This window comes from Thalassophryne amazonica, chromosome 18 (assembly GCF_902500255.1).
Source record: "Thalassophryne amazonica chromosome 18, fThaAma1.1, whole genome shotgun sequence".
Taxonomy (NCBI): Eukaryota; Metazoa; Chordata; class Actinopteri; order Batrachoidiformes; family Batrachoididae; genus Thalassophryne; species Thalassophryne amazonica.
In genome coordinates, this window is record NC_047120.1 from 19161430 (window position 1) to 19182517 (window position 21088).

The window sequence follows — 21088 nt, forward strand, 5'->3', positions numbered from 1 at the left end:
GGGGCATCAGAGTTCTTCGGGGGGGTGCAAGGGATGGGTATCAAGAATCATTAAGAAATTATTCAATCCACCGACATCAATAGCCTTTTTGCCGATTCCCTTATCGGTCCTTCAGAGCAGCCATTGTTTTTGAGGGTGTTTTATCAGAAAAATTATCTTCTTTTTTTTTTACATTGATTGCAGACTATGCAGCAGGGCTGTAATCAACCGCTTCTGCAGAAGCTGTTCTTGAAGACCCACTGCTTCGTTGGTTCATTGCTTCGCTGCTTTTCAGAAGTGCAAGTCCGCTTCTTACCCCCTCTCAAAGCCATTTAAAAATGTCAATCTTGAGTCACTTTTGTACGGATTAAAGTCACTAACTGGGACTCTTGTCTTGTTGCGGGCAAGAAACAAGAATTGTCCTCCGTTACATTCACACAGCTCCAAACAATGTGCCACACTCTGCCGAGTCAAGTTAAAGTCCGGCAGGAATCAATAACTTCAAAGTGAATCACCGTTTTAAATCAAACATAAAATGACACCTCTTTCCAAATGTTGTACCACAGACAACAAACTACAACAGACTAAAATGTTTTTTCCCCTCCCAAAATGAGACGTCCTGTGTTCTTTATGAATTACAACAATGCTGATTTGCAGCGCAGCTGGCTGAGCTCAGAGGTATGGAATGACATTCATGCCATTAATGTTTGAAAGGAAATGCTTTTGAGAATTGTTTGTTTATTTTTATTTGTGCCCAGAGATCAAGGATCCAGTAACCAATTTCATATTTACTTACTTTAAAACTCAATAAAATGTTATTGACATATAAAACCTGTAAAACCTACTTTTAGTACACAGAAAATTCACAGGAGGTATTGATAAGGGAATCGATAAGGAATCGGATCGATAAGTGGAACTGATATCGGTAAATTCTTATCAATACCCATCCCTGAAGTTGAATTAATATTATTTATGTTAAAGTGTGTTAGTTATGCCAACGACATTTAAAAACACACAGAGATGCTTAAGTGTTAAAAAAAGATGTTTAAAATATGACAAAAGGTAAAAATAGAACAGAAAGTTCTTTAAAAACACGTTTAACATGTTTGAAAAGGGTGTAAAATGTGTGAAAGAATAGAAAGTTCTTTAAAAACATGTTTAAAATGTTTACAAAGGCTGTAAAATGTGTAAATGCATAGACAGTTCCTTAAAAACACACAAATACTTTTAAAATGTGTTTAAGATGTGTAAAAGTATAAAAAGAAACACGAAAATGTTGAAATTGTGTGTATGTGTGTCGTGGGGGAAGGGGAGCTCACTCTCCCACACGTTGAAAACGTATTCTGTAAGTATTCTGTAAAGCCGGGGTCGCAAACTCATGGCCAGCGGGCCAAATCCGGCCCACAAATTCATTTAATCCGGCCCACCACTTGATATCAACTTATAGTGAAATCCGGCCCGCTGTCGGGACTGAGAAAGAAATTTTCGATTTCCGAGGTGACCCTGAACGCACCATATTTACCAAGCCAAAAAAAAAAAAAAAAAAAAACATTCGGCACACTGGCAGCACCTTAACAACAAAAGAAAAGTTGATGTCAAGCACAAAGTGTTTCAGGAGAGGTGGAAAAATGATTATTTCTTTGTGGAGCTTAAGGGGAACGCCACCTCCCTTATCTGCAAGCAGAAAGTTGCCGTTCTGAAGGAATATAATCTCAAACGGCATTTTTTAACTAAACATGCAGAGCAGTATGCAAAGGTCGAGGGAGAAGAGCGGACACAGCGAGCTGCACAGTTAAAGAAAGAGCTGTCATCTCAACAAAATTTATTCCAGAGAGCCAAAAAGGAGGCCGATGCAGCACTTGAAACAAGTTACGTCATGAGTGAGATGATCGCCAAAGTGGGAAAGCTGTTCACTGAAGGTCAGTTTGTGAAAGACTTCATGCAGAAAGTTGCAGATATTGTCTGTCCAGAAAAAAAAGAGCCAATTCAGCAACATCAGTCTATCAGCCAACACAGTGGCAGAGCGGATCACTGAGCTCTCAAATGACATTTATGAACAGTTACGTGACAGAGGCAAACGTTTCAGCGCGTACTCTGGCTCTGGATGACAGCACAGACATTAATGACACGGCTCAGCTCGCCATTTATGTCTTAAGTTTTAACGGCCAGTTCGAATTAACAGAAGAGCTGCTCAGTGTGAACCCGATGCAAAATCGTACCACAGCTAAGGATGTATTTCAGCTGCTGTGTGACACAACTGAGCAGGCTGGCCTCTCCTGGAAGTCTCTGGTAGGAATAACGACAGACGGCGCACCTTCAATGATGTGGAGGAAAAACGGACTCATAGTGCTTGTTCAAAAAAAAAAAAAAAATGGAGGAGGAAGGTGCAGATTCTGCAATTGCTCTGCACTGCATTATCCACCAGCAGGCGCTGTGCAGCAGGTGCTTAAAGTTTGACAATGTGATGTCTATTGTCGTGAAATGCATCAATTTCATCAGATCCAGATCCTTACAGCACCGCCAGTTCCGTGCCTTTTTAGAGGAAATTGATGCATCATATGGAGATGTGCTGTACTTCACAGAGGTACGGTGGCTCAGCAGGGGAAATGTCCTGAAGAGGTTTTTTTGAGATGAGAACAGAAGTGAAGATGTTCATGGAGGAGGGCAGGCTGGACCTTCCTGAGCTTGATGATCCCAAGTGGCTGATGGACCTGGCTTTCCTAGTTGACATCACAGAGGAACTGAACACACTCAACCTGAAGTTGCAGGGCCCAGGCCAGCTTGTCACTGCAGCTTTGAAAATGTCAGAGCTTTCATGACAAAACTGATGTTATGGAAAGCTCAGATCTCTGAGAAAAAACTCTTCCACTTCCCAGCATGCAGCTCTCTTGTGGAGGAGGGCAAAGCATTCAGTGGTGAAAAATGTTGCTGCCATTGAGAAGTTACAGCAGGAATTTGACCAGCGGTTTGCAGACTTCAAGACACACAGTGCCACATTCCAAATGTTTGCTGACCTTCTCCTTTGATGTGCAGAATGCTCCTAGTGTGCTACAAATGGCCAAGTTCAGAGAGACCAATGGAAAAGCAGAAATGCTTGGAAAATTTCTCAGAGAAATACCCCCATCTTTCCCAGAGCTTTCCAGGATATTCAAGAGGACCATGTGTCTTTTTGGAAGCACATATCTCTGTGAAAAACTATTCTCAACCATGAACTTTAATAAATCAAAGTACAGATCCAGACTCAGCGATGACCATCTTAAAGCCATACTGAGGGTTTCAACTGCCACCTCCCTCAGAGCAAATGTGGTTAAGCTGTCTGAGAAAAAGCGTTCTCAGGTGTCTGGGAGCAAGCATTAGACAAAAAAAAAAAAAAAGCAAAATATGAATGTAAAATAGTTCATGTTGCGAAGGACAGTTGTTCGAAGCGGCCCTCTTGTAACAACATTGGATGCTCAGTGGCCCTCTGGTAATTTGAGTTTGAGACCCCTGCTGTAAAGCTTCAGACACCTTGTTCTCATTCAGGACCACAGACAAGCGCTCCTTATTTTCATTGCTCATTACATTTTTGTCAATGGGCATCTTTATTATTGGTACATTATCACTGAATAACTAGCTTGTGCTGATATTATTTCAAAGCCTGTAACTGTAATATAAAGATGGATGTTTGCTATATGACTATTTCTCTATTCAAATACTGAATATTACTGTAGAAACATGACTTGCTATAATCCTTTCAATTGCTAATTCAAGCTTTGTATAATAATTTCTCAAACTCTGTTTTTCTATTAGTGCAACTGAATACTGAAGAGTCTTAAGTACAAGTTGGATACTTTTACTGCTGTGCACAAAATAGGCATACTGCTGGGGACAGATCAATATCAGTATATTATCATATACCTATAAATGATACGCCAATATGATTGGATAAAACACTAAAGAATAAATAGCAATACACCCTTTTCGCAGACGGGTATTATTTTTCATACCACCCGAGTAATCAGCCAATCAGGTGTCACGTACAATTCTTTCCGCCTCGCTTAGAAAACAGTGCTTGGAACTCAAGGTGGATGGACGATGAAAGAAGCAAAACACCTTCGCAATTTATGTTGATATTTTGATGAATTTCTTCATTTACAGCAGTTTCATTAAACAAATGTACTCGAATGATTATCAGCACGACGGCGAGCTTACAGGCTAACCTCCGCTAACACTAGAAGACAGTTGCCAGTTATGGCTTCTGAAACAAGGGAGAAAAAAACCCCCAAAAAAAACAGCACCGTTCAGCTGAAGCATTATTGGACGTAAAATATTCTGTCTGTTAAGAGCCTCACCTCTTGTTCCACGTGTGTATTTCCCACCGGTGTCAAATACGTCCACTAATGCTTCAGCTGAACTGTGCTGTTTCTTTTTTTTTCTCCCTGGTTTCAGAAGCCATAACTGGCAACTGTCTTCTAGTGTTAGCGGAGGTTAGCCTGTAAGCTCACCGCCGTGCTGATAATCATTTGAGTACATTTGTTTAATGAAGCTGCTGTAAATGAAGAACTCATCAAAAATTCATCAAAATATCGACATAAATTGCGAAGGTGTTTTGCTTCTTTCATCACCCATCCACCTCAAGTTCCAAGCGCTGTTTCCTAAGCGAGGCGGAAAGAATTGTACGGCAGAAACAATTGTACGTGACACCGGTCGGCATCACTGCAATTACGCTTGCCGTTTTGATGAACAGCGCACGCTGCATGGTCTCGGTAACCGCAGCCGCAGAGGTCCGTGGCCATGACTTGGATTCTTTGCGGGTCCCGCATCCGTACCCCTGGAGGCAGTGAGCGAAGGGAGAGCATGTGCATTGTTTTTGCGTGCATTTATTATTTATAGGTATATGATAAAATCGTTATCAAGTTGTTTTACCAATGAATATGGCTTCGGCCGAAGGGTGTATGGTTTTCTTCAGGGTGTATAAAGCCATATTCATTGGTGAACAACTTGATAACTGATAATATTACTGTCACAACATATTTAACCTCCTAGGGCCTGGCATCCACATATGTGGACATGACATTTTTGGTTGTCTAGACCATAATACTAAGTTTTGTTTCATGAGAACCTCCGGGTCTTAGGAGGATAACTGTAACTTTGCTAAAAATACTCAGACTGCTGTATTTCACAACATTTTCACAAAACTTCTCATCAAAGTCTCATTAAATTCTTTCAATTTATTGTTCTAAAATGTATTTCAGAACACTGAGAACATTTCGGCTTCCCATTCTGAGGATTTACTTTTCCTCGGATTTATCTATTAGTGAATTACAACCCTGATATATAAACACAGAATCGCTGAAGGAGTATGCATGCAAGAGCATCCCTCGGAAGCTGGAGTTTGCGGTGAAGTTTTCATATTAACAAAAGTTACAAAAGGAAGAACAATGTCATTTCTGAAGCTGCCATCGCCAAACCCGTTGACATGGGGCAAGTCAGGACAGCAAGAAAACAAGCTGGTCTCTCATTCCGCTTATCCTATAGGACATGTCCCGGAAAATGCTCAATGTCTATGTTTGCAAATGTCATCAGTGTCAATGTGAGAACAGTCAGAACTCTTACCATCAGTATGTGGTTGTAAATGACTGCATGGCTGTGAGTTGCTGGCTGGTTGTGATCCTCCACAGTCATCTCCATCAGCTTCTATTTTCAGTGTTCTTGGTTCAGTTGAGTTGCTGGCCAGAAGTTCCACCTCCCTGCTCTCATCTTTTTTGCTTTGATGAAGCTGTGATGACTGTGGTTTTTCATCAGCTTCACTCTTCACGGAGACAAGCAAAAGGAAACTTAGTGATATCAGCCTCCCCCAGCCCATGAAGCTGTTTTTTCTCCTGACTTACCCAGAGTTCCTCTTTAATGTTTGGCGGCTCAGAGTCCTTTTGGTTCAGACTTGGATTCTGTTTTCCCTGATCAGGGAGAACATCATCTTTATTTACAAATGGCCGGTGCATGTCTGCAAGGAATAATTTAATGGATAAAATTAAGAACAATATTCAGTCTAATATATCAGTAGATTGGTGTGTCAGTGTCAGACGTGCCTACAGCATGTCCTATGAAATTCGAGTAAGGTCAGGCAACATATGCTGGTGCTGTGTGTTGCTGCATCCACCACACTACAGAAGTGCACAGGGTCCTGGTCTTCAACCTACCACAACTCCATCACCACCTCCAAAAGTAGCCGTGTCCTTGACTTTTTCCCATTATTGTTGTTCTTTACACTGAGGCACCTGGTCTCAAGATCATGCTCAGGGAAGTGCTCCACAAGGCTTTCATGTCATAGCTGATGTTACCTCACAAAGCAACAGCGGTACTCCTCATCTCAGTCTCTGTAAATAACCATTAATTTCACACATCATTCTGGTGCCCAAGGAAACTCCAGAGATGATCACAAAACAGTTAACTATTTTTTTGTATTATTATTATTGCAGTCATATGATATTGCGTTATTAATGACTCCAACATAACAGGTATAAGTCTGATGTGGTGAAGTTCACAGCATTAATTCATTTTCCATACCTGTTTATTCTAATCAAAGGTCACGGGGAAGATGCCAGGCTACTGCAGGCCCACATATAGACAGATAAACTCAGTCACACCCACCTGCACCCCTACAGTTAAGTTAAAATCTTCAATTCACCTAACCTGCATGTCTTTGGAAGTAGGAGGAATGCTGCGCACCAGGAGAGAATCCACACAAACACCGGAGAACATGCAAAGTCCACATAGAAAGGACCAGGCAGGAAGCGATCCAACGACATTCTTGCTGTGAGGCAACAGTGCTAACCACTAAGCCACCCTGTCGCAGAGTTCACTACAAAAATGCTAAATTTTACCAAGTATGTATATTCCTCTAATTTCCTGTCAAAATATCTAACTGTTCTTAATGTCTTTAAAATCTTCATAATTGAATGAGTCTTGAAAACATCTTTTGAGTCATATCTGAGACGAAACAGTTTTTGACTAACCTTAAGTTTTGTAAGCTCTACAGTTATTTGTAAAACACTACACACTTTGAAATAGCAGTAAAATAAAGATCAAAATGAGGTTTCTCAGCCAATTTCAAGAACTCTGAAGTGAATTTTCAGTTCTATTTTCATTTTTTTAACTTGTTGAATTTTGAATTGAATTTATTTCTATAAACATATACATACATGTAAAATACAGAGTAACCGCAATAAAGCAAAATTCACTTGTTTCCATTGTGGTCCAGAAATATCATAGACTCAAATAGCAAGAAAAGGACAGAATATGAAATGATATAATACATTGAAGATTAATATAAAACGATTATTTGCACAATATATTTATACATTTTACACAAATGTTAAAAAAGTTGTATATTAAAATAAAACAACTAATAACACAAAAATGTGTTGTTCTGTAAGTTTTATATTTTTTGAAACAGGTGTTTTACCCTTCTTTTTAACCAGACAAAGTATTGACAGTTGTATTTGACGAGGCAACTGTTCCACAACTTAACACCTGTGAACAGGAATGTTGAAGCACCAACGGATTTGAGTGATGGGAAGACCAAGGATGAGGCACTAAATCTGGTATTTCTGCTGTGAACTCGGACGTGAATTTAATGGGGGAGGATAGAGAGCTAGGAGGCCAAATTGTTCACAATTTTAAATGTGATTTAATTTGAGTTGTTGAAACCTGTTGTACTCCACTAGACGCAAACCGAACCATCACAATTCAGGAAGCCCTAGTGGGTCCTGGGGTGAGCATCTAGGAGGAAGCATATTATTTTGTTCTGCACTACCTGCAGCTTCCCCTGATATTTCTTAGGCCTGAGTACCAAGATGAACTATCATAGTCCATAGAACGCTGTGTAAGTGTTGACACCAGTAGCTGTTTTGTTTTAATGTGAACTGTTTGGCCTGTCCTGTACAAGAATTTCAATTTTGGCAATTAAATTTACTAATAATATCAGCAATCTGATCTACACTAACTATCAGATCAAGGGCCAGACCAATGCACTGCACACAGGATTTACTATTAATGCAGGCATATGAAGTGTAATTAGACATTTTGACAAGAAATAAGAACACGTTGCTAGAACACGGACACCATTGTGAAGCGAGGACAGCAGAGACTTTATCTTCTCCGTAATTGAATTGCTTTTCTGTCAGGCCTGCCTTCCTTTGTCGTTTTTATCAGTCTTTTATTGAGTCTTTTGTGTTTTTCATTTATCTGCTGGTTTCGCAGCCTCTCAGTGACAGACAGAAACAGCCTGAACAGCATTGTTAAAATCTGTTCAAAGATTATCGGAGTGAAACAAAGAGACTTACACTCTTTTTGTAATCAACCAATCCTCCGGAAGGCTGAAAGCATCTTGTCCTTGTCAGGTCGTGTTCTTTTAGGAGAGTTTTCTCTGCTTCCTTCAGGATGCTGTTACGTAGTGATGGGTCTGACAACACAGATGCGTCGGCGCATGCCTCGAGCTCATAGAGCAAAAACCCGTGTCGGTGCGAGTATTGCTTTAAGAAAGTCACATGACTGATACAGGAACTGTTTCGAACTGACACTGATGCGCCAAACTGAGTTTATATGGAAGTGTATCTGTCCATGCCTGGCAACACTTCTAGACCCCAGATTTAAATCACTCGGGTTCCGCAGTTCCTCCAAGTACAATGAGGCCATCAGTAGACTGCGGTCAGAATGTGCGTCTGTAATTGGACACAAAGGAGCCCCAGCAGGGACCGTCTTCACAACAGCTGTCTGCACCCACTTCAGGCATGTTATTCAGCATTATTTGTTGTCAGTAGGGCTGCAACAAACGATTATTTGGGTAATCGATTAATCTGATGGGGTTTCGACATGATTAATCGATTAATCGGATTAGCGGGGAATTTTTAAAAAAATGTTCCAGGGAAACAATTTTTCTCTCCTTCCATCAGTTTATTTAACAGTAAGTCCCTTCGGCTGCTCCCTTGTTTGCACTCGGGGTCGCCACAGCAAATCCAAGGTGGATCTGCATGTTGAATTGGCACAGGTTTTACGCCGGATGCCCTTCCTGACGCAACTCCACATTACATGGAGAAAGGTGGCGGGGGTGGGATTTGAACCCGGAACCTTCTGCACTGAAACCAAGTGCATTAACCACTTGGCCACCACCCCCTTCATCACTTTACTTAACAACAGAACATTATTTGAAAACTTAAAATACTTAAAAACTTATTTTAAAAACTTAAAATAAAAGTGCTGAGTTGCCATAAAACAACACTGAAACATATAAATGTTATAAAATACGTATATGGTGAAAAAATAGGTATTTTATTGCTGCAAATAAGCAATTAGCATAACCAGTTAACCATAAAACCTAAATCAAAAACTGTAGCCTGACTCACTATATGTGCAACATTCTCTGTATAACTTGTAAACTATGTGGTCATTTCACAATGACACGTGACTCATCCCACAAATACGTATTTCTCTCTCTCGCTCCTCCTCTCTCTCTCTCGCTCTCTCCTCCTCTCCCTCTCCTCCTCTCTCTCTCTCGCTCTCTCCTCCTCTCCCTCTCTCTCTCGCTCTCTCCTCCTCTCCCTCTCTCTCTCTCTCCTCCTCTCCCTCTCTCTCCTCCTCTCCCTCTCTCTCTCTCCCTCCCTCTCTCTCTCTCTCTCCTCCTCTCCCCCTATCCTCCTCTCCCACTCCCTCTCTCTCTCTCACACACACACACCGTACTTCAGCAAACTTTGGAAACATGAAGACTTTCAACAGTAAAATAAAGCCTATAAATGAATTTCTGGAGCTATACATCCAGAAGGAGCTCGTTTTATGTGAAGACTGACGGAGGTTTTTTCCGCTGCAGCGTCTGCGGGGGTGGGGTGGGGGGGCGGCGGCCACTTCTGCACAAACAGCCTGGCTGAATTTTTAAAAAATTCCTGAGAGCATGGCAGAGTGTGACAGCACTGTCAGAGCACTGATGGCGCGGCGTCATTGTTCCACTGTCTGGGTAGAACTCGGTGTTATCCATCCATCCATCCATCCATCCATCCATCCATTTTCTTCCACTTTATCCGGAGTCGGGTCGCGGGGGCAGCAGCTCAAGCAAAGCCGCCCAGACCTCCCGATCCACACACACCTCCCCCAGCTCCTCCTTGGGAACCCCAAGGCGTTCCCAAGCCAACTGACTCCTTTCGACGTGGAGGAGCAGTGGCTCGACTCCGAGCTCCTCCCGATGTTCGGTGTTATGTTTTCCGATTGTCCGCTGCGTGGAGTGTGGCAGGAAAAACCGAAAACGCTTTCTCGCGAGGTGCGAGAAGGATTTAAACGTTTTAAACCAAGAAAAAAAAACAAAAAAATGCCACTTGTCCGGTCGGACAACGATTTAGAACTTTTACTTGTCCGATCACATTTTACACTTGTCCCGGACAATCGGACAGGCGTTAATGTCGATGGTAGGACTTTGACAACATTAATAAAAAACTGTCGGTGCTGTTACTGTTCTTTCTTTTTCTCTCCCTCTCTGCCCCTCACCTTGCTGCTCTGGGAGACGCGCAGACAGCCTGAGCCTCCCGTCCCATGCGAGGTCCGACTTGCAAATGTTGCAGTTAACAAACGTCTTTGCGTTGTTTAACGTAAAGTGCTCCCACACTTTTAAAATCTTAACTTTCTTTCGTCTACTTGCATCTGCCATATTCTGTGTAGTTGTACGAAACAGCATCTGATCTGCTCTGTGCACTGGTCGCCGTCAGAAGCGGCCAGCAGCTTCTGGCTGCCATAATCGCTCAACACAACGCATCGATGATGCAATGTGTTGCCAACGCCTGTTGTAATTGATTTTTATCGATTTTATCGATTCGTTGTTGCAGCCCTAGTTGTCAGTAAATCATGTACTAAAATGCCAATTTGTTGTTTGTTAGATAACCTTTGGCAACATCTTGACATTGAAGTGGGCAGGCAGTCCAAAAGTGCCACAGCTGATGCCATCCAGGAGATGCAGAGATACCTGGCAGAGGGCAATATTGCCAGGTCCCAGGATTATTATTAGTTTTATTGTTGTTATATTGTTACATTAGTGTTTTGTTTTTTTAAACGGACTGCTCAAATTAAATGGCCCCTTGTGGGATTAATAAAGTTGTTGATTGATTGATAAGATTTTGGGTTGGTTAGTGCGCTTGGTTTCAGTGCGTAAGGTTCCCGGTTCAATCCCCACCCAACACATTTCTCCATGTAATGTGGAGTTGCGTCAGGAAAGGCACCCGGCGTAAACCTTGTGCCAATTCAACATGTAGATCCACCTCGGAGCTGCTGTGGCGACCGAGTGAAAATTAGGACGGCCGAACGGACTTACTGGTCTAAAATAAAATTTAGTGAACAAACCTGCTCTGTAGCAGCAAAGATCCGGCTTGGAAACAGCATCCAACACGTTGACTCGTTGCTTCTCTTTTTTAAGCCAATTTGTTCTTACGCTGTGTTTTTGTTTCTCTCTCCATTAGCAGCAGTTAGCCGCTGTTTCAACAAACTCCTCAGCTGTTGGACGTTTTTGCACAAACTTCGTCTTTTCTTCTTCGCTCGGTTTACTGTCTGTTTTTCCGGCTCTGGAGCTCTTTGTGAAACACAAGAGGTTTAGAGAGTATTTTTTTTTTTGTTGTTTGTTTGTTTTTTTTTGTATCTTTAACGAGGATTCCTGCGTTGACAGCTAGCTTCGGAAGCTAACAGGAAACAGTAGCGCTTCTTTTTCTTCTTTGCTTACTTTTATGGTACAAGTGCGCTACCGCCACCTACTGTGTCGGAGTGAACGACCCCCAACCTATTAAACCAGACCCAATCACTTTGAAAATAATAACAATAATAGAGATGGCAAGGGCGCAATTTAGAACTAGAAATTGGGGGGGACAAAGTGCGAGGCCCGCATGGCCGAAGCTCATAGGCCAGGGCTTTAGGCCCCCAGAAGCCAACAGTTTCTAGATAAGCTCAGATGCATTCTGAGCATCCAGAACAGTAATTTTAATGTTTTGAGAAAACCTTAAAGTGGACACCATTTGACTTATGCAATTTGAAACTGTGGATATAAGTACTTTATTCTGAGAATAGCTAGCATTGTTTTTATTAACATCCTGGTGTAAATAAGGTATCACCACATGTGTAGAACTCAAAAAGAATGATAGGTTGAGTTTTTATTAAACAAAAAAAACAACTGCAATGTGGTAAAATGTAATCATAAATATGAAAGAACAGGCTCTTAATAATTATTAACTATCGCATACTGTATTTTTTTCTCAAGATTTGTTTTTGCATAAGTTTGAAAAAACAGCAGATCATAAGTTTAGGATAAATTACTTATGAATTTAATTTTCAAAGTGGCACTAATGACAACACTCATACTGAACATAATTTTGCTTGCATAGAATGATTTTGGAGATCAAGCAATAATTGCAGATGGGCTTTCTGAGGTCCCAGATAGCTTTTCTCGTTTCTTTTTCTAACTTTCAGAATTTAGTAAATTAGCACATGGTCCATTGATACTTATGTGTAGACACTAGTCCCTAGAGGCAACTATTTTGGTTTCAAATCTGGGCAAATGCAGTCCCAGAAAATTCCAAATGTGACAAACAAGAAACAGGTGTTGTAAACAAGTCAATGCTGCTAAAAATACAAACTTGCAGAAACAAAGATACTATTCTGACATGGTTTTGCACATAAGACTGGCATAGTATGTTTCAAGTACACACATATACGAGGTCTGTTAGAAAAGTATCTGACCTTTTTATTTTTTCAAAAACCTGATGGATTTGAATCACGTGTACTTGCATGAGCCAACCTTGAACCTTTGTGCGCATGCGTGATTTTTTTCACGCCTGTCGGTTGCGTCATTTGCTTGTAAGCAGCCTTTGTGTGAGGACGTGCAGTGCGCTCGGCAGATTTTCATTTCAAGGTAAATGGCGGAACGACTGGAGCAGCACGACTGCATTAAATTTTTGCCACAAACTGGGCAATAGCCAGGTGGAAACCATTTGGATTATTCAGATGGCTTTCGGTGACGATCCTCTGGGCATCACACAGATTAAGGAGCAGTACAACCGGTTTAAAGACGGCCTGCCACAACGGTGGAGGGCGCGCCACGCTCCGATCGGCATCAACACGCTGAAACGACCAGATCATTTCCAAAGTGAATGCTGTGGTGATGTGGGGACCGTCGTGTGATTATCCGAGAAATTGCGGAAGGAGGTGGACATCAGCACTTTTTCGGCACATTCCACTGTGAAAGAAGATTTTGCCATGAAAAGAGTGGCGGTGAAATTCATCGGCACAAAGCTGATGGCGCAGCAACAGCGCCTCCGTGTTGAAGTCTCACAGGATATGTTGTAACATGCCCAGCTCGTCAACCATTCAGAAGATTCAGACGGCTTTCGGTGGCTTTTCAGTCGTGTGACTATCCGAGAAATTGTGGACAAGCTTGACATGTCAGGGCATGTTACAACATGTCCTGTGAGGCTTCATCACGGAGGCGCTGTTGCTCCGCCATCAGCTTCGTGCCAATGAATTTCGCCGCCACTCTTTTCACGGCAAAATCTTCTTTCACAGTGGAATGTGCCGAAAAAGTGCTGATGTCCACCTCTTCCGCAGTTTCTCGGATAATCACACGACGGTCCCACATCACCACAGCGTTCATTTTGGAAATGATTCGGTCGTTCCAGCGTGTTGATGCCGATCGGAGCGTGGCGCACCCTCCACTGTTGTGCGGACGTCTTTAAACCGGTTGTACCGCTCCTTAATCTGTGTGATGCCTAGAGGATCATCACCGAAAGCCATCTGAATAATCCAAATGGTTTCCACCTGGCTATTGCCCAGTTTGTGGCAAAATTTGATGCAGTCGCACTGCTCCAGTCGTTCCGCCATTTCCTAGCAAAGAAAAAACGATGAGAGACTACACCCATCCTCACACAAAGGCTGCTTACAAGCAAATGACGCAACCGACAGGCGTGAAAAAAATCACGCATGCGCACAAAGGTTCAAGGTTGGCTCATGCAAGCACACGTGATTCAAATCCATCAGGTTTTTGAAAAAAATAAAAAGGTCGGATACTTTTCTAACAGACCTCATATGTCAGAAGGTGGGTGGACATACCATATTCTGTCCCCCCTGGCTGAAAAGGCGGGGGGGACATGTCCCCCCCATCCCCCAACCAAATTGCGCCCATGACGGAGATGGAGACATTCAAGGAAGAAGTCAAAAGTCAAGTTTGGGAGCATACGCTGGTCCTGCACTTTGCTGCATCCACGACAATACAAAACCACCTTACGTTCTGGGTGGGCAGACAGACAACCAGTCCATCCCCACATCTCAAAAATAGCCATCTACCTGCTGCAGTCAGAGAAATGGGGTGTTCCCTTGGCCTTCTCCCGCGACTGGGGTCCTCTGCATTCAGGCACCTGCATGCTGGTTCATGCACAGAGAAATGGCCAAAATCTCGAAGCTTATGCTTCCTCACAATGCAAGTAATACTCCTCATCTTCATCTCTCCAAGTAACCACTCATTTGACAGAGTCATTCCAGTGGTACCCAAGAACCATCTGAAGAGACCGAGTACCAAAGACATCCAGTTGTCGCCTTACGTCACTGGTTAGTGTCCAAATCTCACAATGGTACATACACTAAGACAGGCAACACCAGGACTTGAAAGACTTGGACCTTTGATCTCCTGCAAAGATACTGGCATTGCCAAACAGCTTGTGGATTAGTGGTTAGCAAGTCCGTGGCCTGACAGGACACGTCCGGCCAGCTCACACATGCATGGTAGGTGGACTTGTTCAGCCACTTCCAGAAATGATGTTCCTCTTTGATCATATAAAAGGAAAAGTGTGTGTCAACCCCTCAAATTGTCCCACATGTTGTGCACATTCTGAGTCACAGAGACTACACATTGAGGGGTATGAGGTGCCCACCTGAATACTTGGTGAGGAAGTTTGTCGCACAAATTTTTGGTTCTGTTCAAAAATCAAGTGACACATGGGCACTGTGCCACAGGCGAAGGGACGGTGAGCACTCCTGAATGTTACGCTAAACTGCGCATATTCCCTCACGGATGCTATTCACAGGCTGTAGCAGCCCAATGAGACAGTAGCCTCAGATGAATTGAAGGAAACTCATCTAATCCATCAAGAACTTAAGGAGATGAAGCATTTTGTGTTAATTTTACTGCTTTCAACACAAAAAGTTCATATTTTTCCTAAAATTCACAATTTCAAATTTCTGCAAAATCAAAATCTCTCAAGAAATCTATCACAGCTTGAGGTCTACCAGGAAAACTCAGTTTTAAAGCTTTCATTCATACTCACCAACCCAGAAACAGCGGTATTATTAATAGGAAGCAGCTGGGTCACATTTTAATTATCAGCTCACAACCAATTGGAAAGATACACATTATTTAAAAATGTCAGTTCTAACTCACCTTTCTGCCAATTGTAGTTGTTGGCCAGAAATATGACCTCCACCAAGTTGGTTCCTGTGTCCACCCATGCCTTTTCCCAATAGCATGGGCCAATGAGGCTCCTGCAGCTGTTAAACAACGTGCCAAATCAACACATGGTTCAATACTGAATCTACCGTGGCAACCCCACATGAAAAAAGGAACAGTCACAACAATGGAAAAATCTAATTATGTGAGGGTTTCTTTTGTTTAGTTTTTTTTTTTTGACAGATATTACAATTATGATTATAGTTTTTGAAAGTTCCAGATTCAGTTCCGTATTCACTATGTACAACACTATGCAAAACAATATTGAGCTTCACAATTTCAGAGAACACTGAAATAATATGTATATGTCGGGGACATAAATGAATGAAGCTCTTCAGCATCTCACCAGGTTATTTAGGGATGGGTATTAAGATTTTATCGATATCAATGCCATTATCGATTCTGCTTACTGATCCGATTCCTTATCAATACCTCATGTCAATTTTCTGTGTACTAAAAGTAGGCTTTACAGGTTTTCTATGTTAGCAACATTTTATTGTCTTAAAGTAAATAAATATGAAATTGGTCACTGGATCCTTGATCTCTGGATATAAATAGAAACAAAATCTGTAGTTTTCATCAAAATCATTTCCTTTCAGACATTAATGGCATGAATGTCACTCCATACCTCTGAGCTCAGCTCAGCCGGCTGTGCTGCACATACAGCGAGTAAATACGAGGTCTATTAGAAAAGTATCCGACCTTATTATTTTTTTCAAAAACCATATGATTTTAATCACGTGTGATTGCGTCAGACAAGCTTGAACCCTCATGCACATGCGTGAGTTTTTCCACGCCTGTCGGTTGCGTCATTCAACCTGTGAGCAGGCTTTGAGTGAGGAGTGTCCACCCCCTTGGCAGATTTTTCATTGTCAGGAAATGGCGGAATAATTTGGGCTTTTTTCCAAACTGTTAGAGACTGACAGCTGGAAACCATTCGAAAAATGTATCTAGCTTTCGGTGAAAATTTTACAGGCTTCACAGAGAATAAGGACTGTTACTACAGCTTTAAGGACGGCTTTATGGATGCTCGGCGCGCCGCGCTCCGTGCCACCATCGAGAGCCACAAACCACCGGATCATTTCTAATGGATGGCTCTGTGGAGCTGGGACCGTCGTGTGCACTTTCTCTGGTTATCACAAGAGCTGGACATCAACCATTTTCCGGCAGATTTCACTTTTAACAAGAGATTTTGTCGTGGAAAGCCGAGTGGAGGCTTCGTGCGTCATGATGGATTCGCTACTGGAGCGAGACAAAACCACCTCCGTTTTGGTCTCACAGGACGGCTTTGAGATGGCGTTCAGACAGCTGTCGGTGGTTTTTCCATTGAGTGATTATCTGAGAAATTGTGGATGTGCCTGGACATGCCAGAACATGTCCCGTGAGGCTTCATCACGGCGTTGCTGTGCGACGCACGGAATTCCTCCGCTCCTCTTTCCATGACAAAAACTCCTGTAACAGTGGAATGTGCCGTTCATTTCCAAACTGGACACTGTGTTTTATCTGGGATGTCCTCTGACTAGCACAGGAATTGTGAAAAGACGTGGACATCAGCACTTTTTCGGCACATTGAGACAGACGTGTGGAGGAATTCCGCGCGTCACGGTGGAGCCGCATGGCGCAAAGCAACGCTGTAATGAAGCCTCACAGGACATGTTCTGGCATGTCCAGGCTCATCCACAATTTCTCGGTTAGTCACACGACTAAAAACCCACCGACAGCCGTCTGAAAGCCATCTCAAAGCCGTCCTGTGAGACCAACACGGAGGTGGTTTTGTGCCGCGCCATGAGCGGCACGGTGGCGCAATCCTCCGCTTTTCTTTCCATGAAAAAAACTCCTGTAACAGTGGAATGTGCCGAAAAAGTACTGATGTCCACGTCTCCTGCCATTTTTGTGTAAGTCAGACGACGTCCCGGATCAACAAAGCCTTCACATTGGATATGATCTGGTTGTTTCAGCGGGGTTTGAGCCTGTCGATCGGCGCTCGGAGCGCGGCGCACTCTCAGCAGCTGTGGGCGGTCTTTAAACCGGCTGGAACACTCCTTAATCTGTGTAATCCCCATAAAATCGTCCCTCAAAGCCATTTGAATTTTCCGAATGGTTACCACCTGGAGGTCTCTCACAGTTTCTGGAAAAAATTGATGCAGCAAAGCTCCAAATCGTTCAGACATTTATTCGCAATAAAAATCCAATGAGAGGGGTGGACCACTGCTCACACAAAGCCTGCTCACAGGCGAATGACACAACTGACAGGCGTGAAAAAACTCACGCATGCACACGAAGGTTCAAGCTTGGCTGATGCAATCACACGTAATTCAACTCCATATGGTTTTTGAAAAAAATAAAAAGGTCGGATACGTTTCTAACAGACCTCGTAATGTAAAAAAAAAAAAAAAATCCAGAAATCACAATGTATGATTTTTTTTTATAATTATTTGTATGTTACTGCTGCAAATAAGTATTTGATCACCTACCAACGAGCAAGAATTCTGGCTCACACAGACCTGTTAATTTTTCTTTAAGAAGCCCTCTTATTCTGCACTCTTTACCTGTATTAATTCCACCTGTTTGAACTTGTTACCTGTATAAAAGACACCTGTTCACACACTCAATCAATCACACTCCAACCTTTCCACCATAGCCAAGACCAAAGAGCTGTCTAAGGACACCAGGGACAAAACTATAGACCTGCACAAGGCTGGGATGGACTACAGGACAACAGGCAAGTAGCTTGGTAGAAGACAACAACTGTTATGATTATTTATTAGAAAGTGCAAGAAACACAAGATGACTGTCAATCTCCCTCGGTCTGGGATTCCATACAAGATCTCACTTTGTGGGGTAAGGATGATTCTGAGAAAGCTCAGAACTACACAGGAGGACCTGGTCAATGACCTGAAGAGAGCTGGGACCACAGTCACAAAGATTACATTAGTAACACATGATGCTGTCATGGTTTAAAATCCTGCAGGGCAGCAAGGTCCCCCTGCTCAAGCCAGCACATGTCCAGGCCCAGTGTTCACCAGTGACCATCTGTATGATCCAGAGGAGACATGGGAGAAGGTCATGTGGTCAGATGAGACCAGAATAGAGCTTTTTGGAATCAACTCCACTTACTATGTTTAGAGGATGAGAACAACCCCAAGAAAACCATCCCAACCGTGAAGCATGGGGATGGAAACATCATACTCTGGAGGTGCTCTTCTACAAAGGGGACAGGACGACTGCACTGTATTGAAAGGAGGATGGATGGGGTCATGTATTGCAAGATTTTGGCAAACAACCTCCTTCCCTCAGTAAAAGCATTGAAGATGGCTCATGGCTGGGTCTTCCAGCATGACAATGACCCCAAGGACACAGCCAGGGCAACTAAGGAGGGGCTCCATAAGAAGCATTTCAAGGTCCTGGAGTGGCCTGGCAAGTCTCCAGACCTGAACTCAACAGAAAATCTTTGGAGGGAGCTGAAATTCCAAACCTGAAAGATCTAGAGAAGATCTGTATGGAGGAGTGGACCAAAATCCCTGCTAACATGGATTTTCACAGGTGTTAAAATACTTATTTGCAGCAGTAACATACAAATAAATGATTTAAAAAAATCATACATTGTGATTTCCGGATGTTTTTTTAGATTATGTCTCTTACAGTCGACATGCACCTAAGATGAAAATTTCAGACCTCTCCATGATTTCTAAGTGGGAGAACTTGCAAAACTGCAGGGTATTCAAATACTTATTTTCCTCACTGTAATTGTAATTCATAAAGAACGCAGGACATGACATTTTAGGAGGTAAAAATGGTTTAGTCAATTGTAGTTTACTGTTTGTATTACATTTGGAAAGGTGTCATTTGATTTAAAACGGTGATTCACTTTGAAGTTATTAATTCCGTCTGGACTCTAACTTGATTCTGCAGAGAGTAGTGCAGCGCTTGTACCTGTGCGAATAGAACAGAGGACGATTCTCGTCACAAAAGTGACTCATGATTGACATTTTTCAATGGCTTTGAGAAGGGATAAGAAGCGGACTTCTCGCTTCTGAAAAGCATCGAAGCAGAGAACCAACGAAGCAGCGGGTCGGAGCATTGCTTCGTTGGTTCAAGCCAGTTGCACCCTGGGTTAAACACTATTTGAGTGGGAAGAAGTCAAAAACCACATCTCACTTCAGTTAAGTAGAAAAGTTAAATTAAGTAAACATATTTTTATATGGCTCAAAAATTCCACAGTGCACAACTGTAGCAAAACATAAACAAAATAATACTGTTTATACATTTTAGATTATGCTACTATTATTAGTAGTAGTACTGGTAGTAGGAGTATTCATTTAAAAAATATCTTCAACAGAGGACTTTTACTCTAAGGGTGTTGCGGTGCTCTTTCTGTGTGGATGAGGCCATGTACTGCAGAAAGCAGGGAGTAGGAAGAACAGAGAGCTTGTGTATTTATGTGGACAAAATCAAAAGCATGACCTGACTGACAGGTAAGACATTTTTTTTTTTTCTGTGCTTTTATCTTGTGCCACGCCATCTTCAGAAACAACTTTGCATGTTTTGGGAAGGAGGTAGCTGCCATTCTCTATTTTGAGCTTCTATGTAAAAGGGCTTTTCCACAGATCACCATTCCTTGCCGTTTAGTCCCGAATAACAAATCTGGGCAAGTTTGGAAGCATCATAGCATCTTCTTGATCCATCATTGTCAATCATCACATATGTAGTAGTTCTGGCCATCATCAGCACCAGATTCAGAATCGGGATCCAATTTTTGAAGTTTTAAAATTTCATCCAAATTAGCGAAATCACTAATAGTACGTGGTAACTTCCAGGTATTCGTAGTCTTAACAGCTTCAACAACGTTCAAACTTCTTTAAACAGGGTATTTGTAGTGACTGCACCTTTAAAAGTGCTCCATCGGGGTAAAAGTTTGAAGCTGAAGCAGCGTTTGTTGCCTTTTTTTGTTCCAAGTTAAACAGCTCATGCTCCTTTCTTTTGTTTTTAGGCGGGTTGCCAAGTCTGTACTTTATAAGCCAGCCTGTTCAGAGGCAAGATGGATTAGATGCCTCATCCAATTTTTTGCACTTTTTATTTGGCAATCCTAGTAGAATGGCACCCTGTGGAACAGGCCTGTTAGCTGCACTAACACAGCAGACTTTGAAAGAAACCAAAGCATGTTTGTAAAACAGCGTGGAAGGTGCTGCTCTTGTTAACTGCATCACCACCACGCTGTGGAGACAGAGAGATGACACAAACTGCTGTTTTCCCTCAACTCAGAGCTGTGCTAGTACTTTAATAATACCATGATCTGGTACAAACCCATAGACAGTACTACATGCATGATTTAATAAAACCAACATAAAAATTAAGAAGTGCAAATGCACACAAAAAACTACAAATCTCACTGTTGTTGGTGCTGGGAGCAGCCTTGTTGGATTTTGAACTCTGAGTATGTGGGCTTTGTACAAGTTGAAGAGCTGGAGTTCTGACTTCATGGAGTGTTCAGGGGTGGTGGGCAGAGGACAAGCGGACTGTCACAATAGTCTCCAGCATTATTTTTTTATTTTAATATGCTATGTGGTGGATTGTGTTGGATCATACTGTGCGCACTTCATCCTGCTGAACCCA

The 21088-nt window shown here is 42.3% G+C and overlaps 1 protein-coding gene and 1 long non-coding RNA gene across 6 annotated transcripts in view; one reads left to right on the forward strand and one right to left on the reverse strand.

The window, feature by feature from the left end:
- Positions 1–21088, reverse strand: part of LOC117530488 (gastrula zinc finger protein XlCGF57.1-like) — a 66908-nt gene that overhangs the window by 12149 nt on the left and 33671 nt on the right. The window contains exons 1-3 of one of the 5 annotated variants that reach the window (XM_034193399.1): positions 11338–11654; positions 5850–5962; positions 5575–5770 (exon numbers count right to left, since the gene is read on the reverse strand). The exons of 2 other annotated variants lie outside the window; for them this stretch is intronic. In XM_034193399.1, the coding sequence (XP_034049290.1) occupies positions 5575–5770; positions 5850–5960 (307 nt within the window). In that variant the 5' untranslated portion in view covers positions 5961–5962; positions 11338–11654. Of the gene's footprint in view, positions 1–5574; positions 5771–5849; positions 5963–6158; positions 6341–11337; positions 11655–16037; positions 16043–21088 lie in introns of those variants that run through there. 2 more of the 5 variants (XM_034193400.1, XM_034193404.1) reach the window with 2 other exon arrangements.
- Positions 1–21088, forward strand: part of LOC117530521 — a 44968-nt gene that overhangs the window by 10987 nt on the left and 12893 nt on the right. The window lies entirely within an intron of this gene.